This window comes from Lissotriton vulgaris, chromosome 1_1 (assembly GCF_964263255.1).
Source record: "Lissotriton vulgaris chromosome 1_1, aLisVul1.2, whole genome shotgun sequence".
Classification (NCBI taxonomy): Eukaryota; Metazoa; Chordata; class Amphibia; order Caudata; family Salamandridae; genus Lissotriton; species Lissotriton vulgaris.
The window spans coordinates 1,346,783,471-1,346,796,014 of record NC_141685.1 but is presented as its reverse complement, the minus strand read 5'-3'; the positions used below and the strand labels follow the sequence as shown (position 1 = coordinate 1,346,796,014).

The window sequence follows — 12,544 nt, the reverse complement described above, 5'->3', positions numbered from 1 at the left end:
ATCCTATTTCACCATATAGGTTTCACAGTCAATGCAGTCAAATCACACCTGCAACCTCTTGAGATAAAGCCTAACTTGAGAGCCATCCTAAATTGTCACAAGCCAAATGCAGCACAGCTACAGACTTTCAAAACACTTATTCCACAATTTCAGCCTCATAAGCAAATAAAAGTAAGAACTGTTATGCCCCTCCTAGCAACCATGGCATCATGCATAGCCATAGTACTTCATGCCAGAATCAATTTGTGCCTGTTACAACAATGCTTGGCACATCAGTGGTCTCAAGCTGAGGGTCAGTTAGAGGATCTAGTGTTGATCAGCCACCAAGCTTGCCACTCTCTACAATGGTGGAGCTCCAAAAATCTACTATAGGGACAGCCTTTCATAGACTCAATTCTGAAAACAACCATAACAGACTCATCAGTGACTGGATGGAGAGCGCACTCAAAGGAGTGAACTGTACATGGGCATCGGACACACAGTCCGTGTCTTCTGCATATCAATCACTGAGAATTGCTAGCTGTTCACCTAGCTATGAAAGCATTCCTTCCTCACCTTATCAGCAAAACAGTCCTAATCAACACAGATACAGTTACTACCATGTACTCTCTGCAAAAAAAAGCAGGGACCGGATCTCCACATCTGTCTCTTCTAGAATAAAGCATCTGGAAGTGCGCTCTCCAACACAACATTCAGTTGTTAGCAGAGTACATATCAGGGGTGGACAACAACTTGACAGATCGCCTCAGCAGGACATGCCAACAAGTCCATGAGGGGGAACTCAATACACAAGTGCTATACCCATTCTTACAGCAATGGGGGCAACTGGGCATAGACCTAATGGCAACACACAGCATGCAAAATGCTTAAACGTTGCCTCCAGGTTCTAAAACCCAAGGGCAATGCACTATGGATCTCTCTCCCTGCTTCCATTTGTAATACGCAAACCGCTCCAGACATCTGACACTCATCCTAGTTACTCCCACATGGGCCAGTCACCCGTGGTTTAGAACACTACTAGAACTATCAGTAGTCTCACAACAAGTACTACCCAACAGGCAGGACCTTCTCACTCAAAACCAAGGAGCAGTAAGTCACCCAAACCCCAGATCTTTCCATCTTCCAATCTGGTTCACGAGGTCCTAGAATTTGAATATCCTAATTTACCTCAAGAATGTATGGATATTCTAAAAGCAAGAAGGCCCACAACATGTGCCTGTTATGCTGCATAGTGGAAACGCCTTGTTCACTATTGCCACTAAAAGGATATTAACTCATTAAATGCATCAGCTCAAAACATTCTTTGCTACCTTCTTCCCTTTCAAACTGTAGGATTAGCTTTCACTTATATAAAAATATATATCCTACAGCATTAACTGCATATCTTCAAAATAGGGAACACATTTCTATATTCAGAGTTCCTGTAATCAAAGCCTTCCTACAAGGTCTCAAAGGTTATTCCGCTGAGAGCTGCACCCACACCAGCGTGGAATCGTAATATTGTGCTATCACGGTTAATGGATTCACCATTGGAACCTCTTTGCATGTGCCCTTTACAATTTCTATCATGGAAACTTGCATTTCTCATCGCAATCACTTCACTCAGACTGGTTGGTGAGATTCAGTCATTAACTTTAGAAGAACCGTTCTTCCAAATACACAAAGACAAAGTAGTACTATGAACTAATCCTAAATTTCTACCAAAAGTAGTCTCACAGTTCCCATGAATCAATCTATTGAGTTGCCTGTGTTCTTTCCTCAGCCAGACTCTGTGGCGGAAAGAGCATAACACACAGATGTTAAAAGGGCACTAATGTACTACATTGATAGAACACAATCATTTTGCAAAACTCAACAAATATTTGTAGCTTTCTCCATACCACATAACAGTAAAGCAATTTCCAAATCCAGTATCTCACGTTAGATAATAAAAATGTATCCAAACGTGCTATTCTAAAGCCAAGCGGCCCCCCTCCCTGTCCCGCCAAAAGCTCACTCTACATGTAAAAACTGAGCTCCTATGGCATTTCTGGGGAATATACCATTAGCGGACATATGCGAAGCAGCTACATGGACTACGCCTCACCAATTTACAAAACATTACTGTGAAGATGTCATGGCACAACAATAATCCAATGTTGGTCAAGCAGTATGCACACTTTATTTTAAACAAATATACCTAGCAGAGGTTAGCCACTGCTTAGAAGAACTGCTTTTTAGTCTGTGCTAAGCATGTGCATCTACAGTCATACATGCTGACAAATGGTGAATGTTACTTACCCTGTAAGCATCTGTTTCTGGCATGTAGTGCTGTAGATTCACAAGCATCCACCTTCCTTGCCAGTGACCTATGTTGATTGCATTTCTCCACATCCAACATTACATTATTTTTGCATGGTCCTTTCAATAGGATACATCATCCTTACACTCCATCCTCACATGCGAAATGGAAAACAATGTAACAATGGAGTCTAGGACCATGCACATTGCAAGCTAGAGGAGGGCGGAGTCTACACCTTGTGACCCTAAAGACTTCTTTGAAGTAAGCCAACTTGCACACTTCCGAACCCAACACATGATGGCAGACTTATGCTATGCTTGTGAATCTACAGTACTACATGCCACAAACAGGTGCTTATAGGGTAAGTAACTTTCACCATGTATATATATATATATTCTTTTTTTCTCCATTGAAGTTCTTGTGCGTCTAATGGAGGGTGAATTTCCTTGTCCTGCTGTAACATATGCAGTTTTTTCTCCAGATGCGGGTGCCCTTGCAGGATGGCCGCAGAAGCAAATCAATAGAAGAGAGAGAAGAGGAGTATCAGCGAGTCAGAGAGCGAATATTTGCACGAGAAGTATGTACACAGGGCCAAAACCATTGTGCAGCAACTTAATTGTGGTAGCTGTCTTTTCACCTCTGACATTACACTAGAAGCAGCATATTCCCCAGGGATTGTTACACATAAAAGCTTCCTTTACCGGTATGCCATTAGACTGGAAGCAGCCATAAACACAGTGACATCAAACCAAGAGCTCCCCCTATGGTATTGACATAAAACAATGAAAAGTACACAACGTTGATACTGAAGTGTTTTATTTACTCAGCTGGCCTGTTTACTCTATGGATACCAAGTATACCAGATGCCCCTTTATTGTATGCATTTTCTTGGGACTTTAATACCTGTTATAATACCAGTTCTCCAGTATTGTGTTGTCTTTCATAGATTCACATGCTTGAATATTCCCCGTCGTAGAAGTAGGAGCCCCACGGTAAATAAAATAGCAATAAAAACCCAATAATATATGTATATAAAAACATATCACATACCTTCAAAAAACTAGAAATACTTATAAGTACCAAGGTTAGCATTAACACATAGGAATCCATAGTAGAAAAAAGAGCACCTTTATAACATATCCATGTCATTATGTTAGTCCAAACTATAGCCAATCAGGCGCAAGCACCCCTCTAGAACCTTCTCCTCAGAGGCTCAGGCCCTCAGATTTTCTACCGCACTTCGTGTGAAGGGAGTCTCCCTGAGCTCTGCTCAGTTTTCAACTTCTTTTCTGGATTTCTTCAGTTTTCTGAGATGTCTTCAAGTAAGTCTTTGTTTCGTCCATGTTCTTCTTGTGGGAAGTTGCGGCTCTTAGAGTAACCTCACAAGAAGTGTATTTACTGCCTCTATCCAGAGCATGAGGTAGGAAAATGTAAAATTTGCAGGACATTTTCAACCAAGACCCTTAAGGACAGGGAGGGGCGTCTCCTCCTGTGGTTACAGAGGTTGAAGGATAAGGATTCGCCTCTCTCTAATGCAGAAAGCCTTGCGTCAGGTGTCTCTAGAGCCACTTCTAAGCGTAGCAGTGTACAGGAATTGCCATCTCCTTTTCTGAAGAAGAGGAAGCTTCCACTCCAAAAGGCTCCTGTTGTGTCTCCACCTCCTCCTGCTACACCTGCGCCCTCGAGATCTGACTCTCCGGCGCCCACAGCTCCTTCTGCGAATGTTTCCCCTAAAAAACATGCTAGTCGACAGTCGTTCCGACGACTAAATCTGCCGTCTCCATCTCTCTGACGACGACTTGTTCCAGCGGATCGTCGACGGCGGCTGCTTCTACGTCCTCAGGGTCGACGATGGTATGTGTGAGCTTTAAATCTGTCTCATCGACGATTCCAATCTCCTCGTCGACGTCAAAGAAGAAAGTCTCGTCGACATCAAAATCTTCATCGATGCTTGCTGTGAGGAGAGTCTCTTCGTCGGGGGTTTCTCAGTCGACTGCTCCATCAACATCGGCTCTGTCGACGATCGTCCCGTTACCAGCAGCTCCGTCGACGACCGCTTTATCGACGACTGCTCCATCGGCGGCGGTGGTCTTGCCGTCGACTGCTTCGTCGGCGGTTTCGTCGACGGTGGTTGTCCTGTTGACGCTGTTGTCGTCGAAGTCCACCTTTGCATCTTTGCCTCTGGTGCCAATTTCTTCAACCAGTTCTGGGGCTCCTTTGGTTGACCCTCTGCACCAACGACGACAGGTGCCTCTGGACCAGATTCCACTTCCGAGTCACCCTCCGCCTCCATCACCTCTTTTTGCTACAGGTTCGGAGCACGACTCAGATGAGGCGGACGATAGATTCCGACAAGCTCGAAGGCCTTCGGAGCTGGTCATTTAATGTCTGGATTACGAGGATGACCAGGAAGGTTCTTTCCTCCAGGTGGAGGAACCTTCTGTTCAGGTTCCCACAGCTCAGATACCTTTTTCCCTAATTTCTGATCTCCAATATATGCTGGAGGATTACAATAGACGTTTCCCACCGTCTCATCAGGGGTCTCCTCAACCAACGTTGCCTGTAACTACAGTCGCTCCTCCCACTACTTCATTGCCGGAGCCAACAGTGTCTTCTGCCCCATCCTCAACCTCTATTCAAGTTCATGCAACTGTTTATGAGGATGATGATGATCGCCCAGATCGAGAGGACGGCGAAGTTGCTGATGATGATGGGAACATGGTGGATTGGGGCTATTATCAGGTCCAGACACCATCTCCGCCTCCTTCGAGTCCAGGCGATTCCCCTCCTGTGGATATAGCTAGTTTTCACAAGCTTATGGAAAGAGCAGCTCAGCGCTTTAAGCTTCCTATGGTCACGAAGGATGAGGACTGCTTTCTTTATGACTTCAAGAGTCAGCCTTTCAAACAGGTCTGGGCAGTGCCCATAATTGACTTCATTTGGAACGAAGGAGTCAAATTGATGCAAACGCCAAATTCCATAACGGCGCTTCTTCCTCGTTTGGAGAAGAAATGTAGAGCGCCCCAAGGTTCACCAGCTTGCTTGGTAGCGCAGCCTAAGCCTGATTCCATGATCGCGCAGTGCCGTTCCAGGAATCAGTCTTCTCCTATTACCGCACCTCCTGACCGTGAGGGACGTCGTCTTGATGCCATTGGCTGTAGGTTTTCCACTATGGCTTCTAATACCGTGAGGGCTGCAAATTCTTTGGTCATTCTAGGGCGCTACGACCGCCAAATGTGGTCGGATATGTCTTCTTTTGTCGACCTCATTCCTGAGCCCTCCAGAGCAGAGGCTCTCAAGATTCTTCAGGAGGGTGATAGAGCATCATCTGAGATTATCGACTGCTCTGTGGATATTGTGTGCACGGGTTTTCGTCCGCTTGCTGGAGAGGCCGTCTTGCATCGTCATTCCATACCGGCGCTTCTTCCTCGTTTGGAGAAGAAATATAGAGCGCCCCAAGGTTCACCAGCTTCCTTGGTAGCGCAGCCTAAGCCTGATTCCGTGATCGCGCAGCGTCGTTCCAGGAATCCGTCTTCTCCTATTAACGCACCTCCTGACCGTGAGGGACGTCCTCTTGATGCCATTGGCCGTAGGTTTTCCACTATGGCTTCTAACACCGTGAGGGATGCAAATTCTTTGGTCATTCTGGGGCGCTACGACCGCCAAATGTGGCCGGATATGTCTTCTTTTGTCGACCTCATTCCTGAGCCCTCCAGAGCAGAGGCTCTCAAGATTCTTCAGGAGGGTGAGAGAGCATCATCTGAGATTATCGACTGCTCTGTGGATATTGTGTGCACGGGTTTTCGTCAGCTTGCTGGAGAGGCCGTCTTGCGTCGTCAGGGCTGGCTTCGTTCCACCTCTTTTCGCCTGGAAGTTCAGGCGAAAATCCTCGACATGCCCTATGACGGCGAATCGCTCTTTGGTCAGCATGTGGATGACGCACTACAAACAATTAAGGAGGACACCAAGACGGCTCCTGCCCTAGGCACTTTGTAATTCCGCAAGCAGCCTTTTCGTGGTGCGCACGGACGCAGCAACTACTCTTCTTTTCGCGACGGATCCACCCAGTACCGCTCCTACGGACAAGGAAATCAAAGATATTCCTCTCATTCCCAGCAGTCTTATCGACCGCAATCTTCCAAATCTTACAGAGGAAAATCTTCCTAAAGAGGCTCCGCTTCTAAAAAGCAATGACTTACCTTCCCCGCTCAAAGTTGGAGGTCGAATCTCCCTTTTTTTTCCGAATGGTCTTCAATCACCTCGGACCGTTGGGTGCTGGACATTGTATCAAAAGGCCATGCTTTTGAATTTGTCAAGTTCCCTCCAAACACTCCTCCAACCGGTCCACCTCCGGCTCACCTCAAGGAGCTATTTCAGAAGATTCGACTCGTGATTCAAAAAGGTGCCATCGAAGTGGTTCCCAAGTCTCAGAAGGGGATGGGATTCTATTCCCGGATTTTCCTCATCCTCAAGAAGTCCGGCGACTGTCGTCCAATCCTCTATTTACGAGCCCTAAACAAATATCTGAAGTGTCAATCCTTCCGCATGCTCACGCTCGCGGAAGTTCTCCGCTTTCTCTCAAAGGACGACCTCATGACCACCATAGACCTCCACGACGCGTATTTCCATGTGCCAATACTTCCAAGACACCGGAAGTACTTGCGCTTCCAGGTAGGGCGCAGAGACTTTCAATTCAAGGTGCTGCCTTTTGGCCTTCGCTCCGCCCCTCGTGTCTTCACGAAGGTCCTGGCCCCGGTGGTGGCATATCTACATTTGAAGGGCGTTCAAATCTTTCCCTACCTGGACGACTGTCTCATCAAGTCGCAATCCCGCCAACAGGCGTCTCTGGACACTCGATTCTGTCAGACTCTATTCCACTCCCTCGGTCTCTCCAACACCGAGAAGTCTCAGGTCGATCCAGCTCCCTGCAGAACCTTTCTGGGCGCCACTCTGAATACTTCTTTGGCGAAGGCATTCGTGTCTCACGAGCGTCAACTTTGGATTCTACGCATAGTGGCTCTCCTCCTTTCAAAAGGGTCAGTTTCAGTGTGTATTGAAATCCTTTCTTGGGATGGCGTCCTCCTGCATCTCCCTAATCCCAAATTGCTGGCTCAAGTGCCGTCCCATTCAGGAGGAATTGGACAAGCAGTGGCGTCAGGTCACCGGCTCTTTCAACGATCTGCTCCGGGTGACCACTCGGATGCGGTCTGCTGTCCACTGGTGGGCTCAGCCGTCAAACATCACTGTCGGTACTTCCTTCCTCACCATCGCTCCGGAACTCGTCCTTACCACGGATGCCTCCCTGGAAGGCTGGGGCGCACATCTTCAGGGGCTATCCATAAAGGGCAAGTGGACCCTGTCTCAACGTTCCTGGCACATCAACAGGCTGGAGCTAATGGCCATTTTCCTGGCGCTCAAGTCTTTCCATCTTCTTCTCCAGGGAGAATCAGTGCTCATTCACACCGACAATACCACCAGTATGCACTATGTAAACAAACAGGGTGGCGCCAAGTCACCGCTCCTCTCTCAACTGGCACAGAGCATCAGGGACTGGGCACTCCGTCACCAAATTACCCTGACAGCGGTTCACCTACCAGGCATCTCCAACATCCTAGCGGATTCCCTCAGCAGGTCCGCGTCCTCGACCCACGAGTGGAAGTTACATCAGCCGACTCTGGACTTCATCTTTCGGCTGTGTGGTCGTCCCAACATGGATCTTTTTGTGAGTCCTGTGAACCGGAAATGCCTGTCTTATGCAAGCTGGCTTCCCCATCAAGGGTCGTCCGGGAATGACCTCTTGATGGACTGGTGCAATCCATTCGCCTACGCTTTTCCGCCGATTCCGCTAGTTCCTCAAGTGTTGTGGAAAGTGCGGAGACAGACGTGCCACATTCTCCTGATCGCTCCCAGATGGCCTCGACAAGCGTTGTTCTCTGAACTTTTGCTTCTCTCACAGGGCGAACCCATCCTCCTCCGTCCTCAAGCGGATATCCTCACAATGGACAAGGGTCAGCTCTGTCATCCGGACCCCTCCTCTCTCAAATTATCGGCCTGGAACCTGAGCACCTTGAATTTGCCCACTTAAATATTTCACCAGCATGTAGAGACGTTCTTGCCAATGTGAGAGCACCGTCTACAGTAAAGACTTACAAGCTAAAGTGGATAAGGTTCTGTCACTGGTGTCCGTCTGCCAACATCCATCCCATCCATTCCACTCCTGCTCAGCTTCTGCCGTTGTTCTTTCTGCAGCTGGCTCAATCAGGACTTTCCCACTCCACATTGAAAGTCTTCTTAGCGGCCATCTCTCGTTTCCGGCAGGATGAGTCTTCCTCTCTCTACTCTTCCAGAGTCATTCGGCAATTTTTCAAGGGGCTGTTCAGGATGTTCCCGCCCATTCGGCGTCGTCCTCCTACCTGGCATCTCAATGTTGTTTTGGCACAATTGATGAAAGCGCCTTTTGAGCCCATCCACAAAACGGATTAAAAATGTTTAACCTTGGACCCTTCTTCTTGCATTGACCTCTTCACGTCGTGTGAGTGATATGCACGTCTTCACCATAAAACCTCCTTTACTTCAATTCAAATCGGACTGTGTTGTACTTCTCACCAATCCGGCCTTCAGGCCTAAGGTGCCAACTGACTTTCACCTTAATGAACCAGTGTTCTTAAAGACTTTCTTCGCCAATCCTCAATCTCCAGCGAAGCAACGTTTGCTTTTATTGGACGTTAAAAGATGCCTTAAATTCTACATACTAAATAAGTGGTTGATGGCGTGGCGCACAGCTAATGTTTATTTAGAATTTTCGTGTGATTTTTGAATGGTTTAGCTTAAGTTTTGGGTGCTCCAACAAGTGACGTAACCGTCCATGTACGTCGCAGTTAGTTACTGGTTGAGTGCGTTACAAAGAGTGTAAACGCATCCTTGAGATTGGGCACACGCATCGGGTTCGTCATGTAAAGACAGACTCCATTGTTAGTTATGACAATCAATTGTTTATTCAGAGATTTATCATGTTCTTTGGTTGTAGCGGTTCAAAGGTAAATGTTTTCCAATATATTAATTCGACCACAAAAACATCATTGAAGGTAATCTCAAAACATGCTCCGATGCATTTCGGGCGGAGATTGCCCTTTATCAAGGAGCTCTGTGAACACAATAAGACGCATTTACAATTCAAAACATAACTCAAATGAAATTGCATTTCAATTGTTTACATTTACCTCAGTGTACAAAAACATGCATGAGGGACATGTGTGGGTCGGGAGGTATCTGGGTACCTTATAAACCAGGGCGGATAGCTAAGACATGAGGGGAAGGTGTTGTTGGTTGTAAGGGGCCAAAAGGTTGAGGAGAGCACTTACGTGTCTGGGTCGTAGAGGGTAATATGTCTATAGGAACAAGAAACGGGTAAAAAAAGCATATTAGATGCGGTGGGATCCGGAGTTGACAAATAACGCGGGTCTGTGTCGGAGCTCCGACTTACTTGAGTCAGTAAGAAGATTCGGTTCAAGGGTCCGCGGCGGAGTTGTACATAGCTCGCGGAGTGTTTAGCGAAGTGAGCGGAAAGTTGGTTATGAGTCGGTTCGTGAAGGGCCAGTCACGTGGTTTGGTCGTGAAGACCGATGAGGGACTAAGGTATGAACAGTGAATGTTGCGGCCATATTGAGAGGGAGTGTGTAGGGAATATGGGCGGTGCGGGGAAATGTAAACAGTGTGCAATAATTGTCCTCGAGCTGAATTTACAAAAGATACAGTGAAGCATATGTACTATGTGGTACTACAGAAAACAACTAAGTTCAATTCGGTCATTGAGACCGTATGGCTTCATCGCCTTTAGTCTGTAGATCCAAGCTGTCTCTCGTTGTAGGAGTATTTTATTATTGTCTTTTCCTTCTTGTTTACGGACAGTTTCTAGCACCGTAAATTTTAACTGGGCCACATTGTGGTTGAATTCATTGAAGTGCATTGCAATGCTTGATTTTTGGTTTTTGGTGCAAATGTTTGATTTATGCTCCTTTAAGCGAACTTTTATTTTTCTGGTGGTTTTGCCCACGTATATCCTACCACATGGGCATTTGTGTAGATAGATCAAATTGGTTGAATCACAGGTTGCATCCACGTGTAGTTTGATTTGGAACCCTCTCATGGGGTGGCTTATACTGTTTCCCTTGATGATGTTGTTGCAACTATTGCAATTAAGGCACGGCCGTGTGCCGGTATGGGAGAGTTGTTCCGTTGGTTTGTTTGACAAGATTTCTTTCAGGTTTTCAGACCTGGTGTAAGCAAAGATCGGGGGATTTTCAAATAGATTGCCAAAGTCGGGTTCAGATGACAGTATGCGCCAGTGCCTGAGGATGATGCTTTTGTATGTTTTACTGGAAGTAGAGTATCTAGAAACTAGTACTGTTCTTTTCTCCTCTTTTTTCGTGGATCCTTTGAGGGCTTCCTGGCGTGTGATGGTGGATGCTTTTTCCATGGCTTCGGTTATAGTCTCTTGTGGGTAACCTCTGTTGAGGAACCTAGTGGCCATTTCTTCCATTTGAGTCGTGCATCTTTCAGGATCTGATACAATTCGTTTAATTCGTAACATTTGGCTGAATGGTAAATTTCTTTTGAGAGAGTTTTGGTGAAAACTGGTATGGTGTACTGTATTGTTTCGATCAGTTGCTTTGCGAAAGAGGTCTGTTTCCAACCCCTTTTCTGTGATTTTAACCAAGACGTCGAGAAAAGTAATTGTGTGCTCATTGATATTCCATGTGAGAATGATACGGTTATCTTTGGTGTTCAGGTCAGTCAAGGCTGACTCTAAGTTTTCACAAGTGTCTTTCCAGATAAAAAATAAGTAGTCGATGTAACGAACATATAGCTTTAAGTTGTCTGCCCAGTTTGGGTTGGCGTAGATGTGGGTTGACTCTAATTCTGCCATATTGATATTTGCGTAGGTTGGTGCTGCGCAATTGCCCATTGACATGCCGGACATTTGGAGGTACCACTGTTGATCATGTGTGAAATAACTATGATATAATGTGAATATCATAAGTTCCATGAGGAAGGTTTGTAGGGAGTTCGTGATGTTACTGTTCAGTAGAGCTTTTTCTATGGCCTCGATGCCACCTCCATGGGGAATGGATGTGTACAGGCTTTTGACGTCAGCGGTGCACAGAATGAGGTGTTCCTCGGTTGCTATGTCTATTTCAGAAAGTTTTTTGAGAAATTCGGTGGTATCTTTGATGTAGCTCTTGAGGTTCGTTACTATTGGTTGCAAGTGTCGATCTAAGAATTTACCAATCGGTTCGTGGAGGGACCCTCTAGTTGACACAATGGGTCGAAACGGGGGGTCCACTGGATCTTTATGGATTTTAGGGAGCATGGTTATGGTCGGACTTTTCGGATGTTCCACGATTTTGGTGCGGTCATCGATGGTGCCGTCTTCATGTGCTTTTGTCACAAGATCTGTTAGTTCAGATTTATATTGTTCAGTTGGATTGCCGCGAAGTCACGTGTAAGTTTCAGGATCAGTAATGTGTTCCTTGATTTTAGCATCGTACATGCTGGTATTGAGGACGACTATTGCGCCGCCTTTGTCTGCTTTTAGACATTTGATTGCTTTGTTGCTTGCGATCTTTTTTAGGGTGTCTTTGTCCTTCATAGTAACGTTTTGTTTCGTCTTTTTTGAGAAGTTGATTTTTGATATATCTTGTTTTACAAGTGTTTCGAAGGTGTCAATACTTTTGTGGCTGCATGGTGGCATATATGTGCTTTTGGCCCCTTACAACCAACAACACCTTCCCCTCTCATGTCTTAGCTATCCGCCCTGGTTTATAAGGTAACCACATATCTCCCGACCCACACATGTCCCTCATGCATGTTTTTGTACACTGAGGTAAATGTAAACAATTGAAATGCAATTTCATTTGAGTTATGTTTTGAATTGTAAATGCATCTTATTGTGTTCACAGAGCTCCTTGATAAAGGGCAATCTCCGCCCGAAATGCATCGGGTCATGTTTTGAGATTACCTTCAATGATGTTTTTGGAAAACATCTACCTTTGAACCGCTACAACCAAAGAACATTATAAATCTCTGAATAAACAATTGATTGTCATAACTAACAATGGAGTCTATCTTTACATGACGAACCTGATGCGTGTGCCCAATCCCAAGGATGCGTTTACACTCTTTGTAACGCACTCAACCAGTAGTTAAATTCTACATAGACAGGACTGCGCCCTTTCGTAGGTCTGATCAACTGTTCGTTGCTTA

At 45.9% G+C, this 12,544-nt stretch overlaps 1 protein-coding gene across 3 annotated transcripts in view; it reads left to right on the top strand.

Annotated features, from left to right (window-relative positions):
- R3HDM2 (R3H domain containing 2) overlaps nucleotides 1–12,544 on the top strand; it is a 921,072-nt gene that overhangs the window by 646,752 nt on the left and 261,776 nt on the right. For all 3 annotated transcript variants that reach the window (XM_086966594.1, XM_086966584.1, XM_086966589.1), the window contains one exon: nucleotides 2,763–2,858. In XM_086966594.1, coding sequence (XP_086822720.1) covers nucleotides 2,763–2,858 — 96 coding nt within the window. The remainder of the gene's footprint in view (nucleotides 1–2,762; nucleotides 2,859–12,544) is intronic.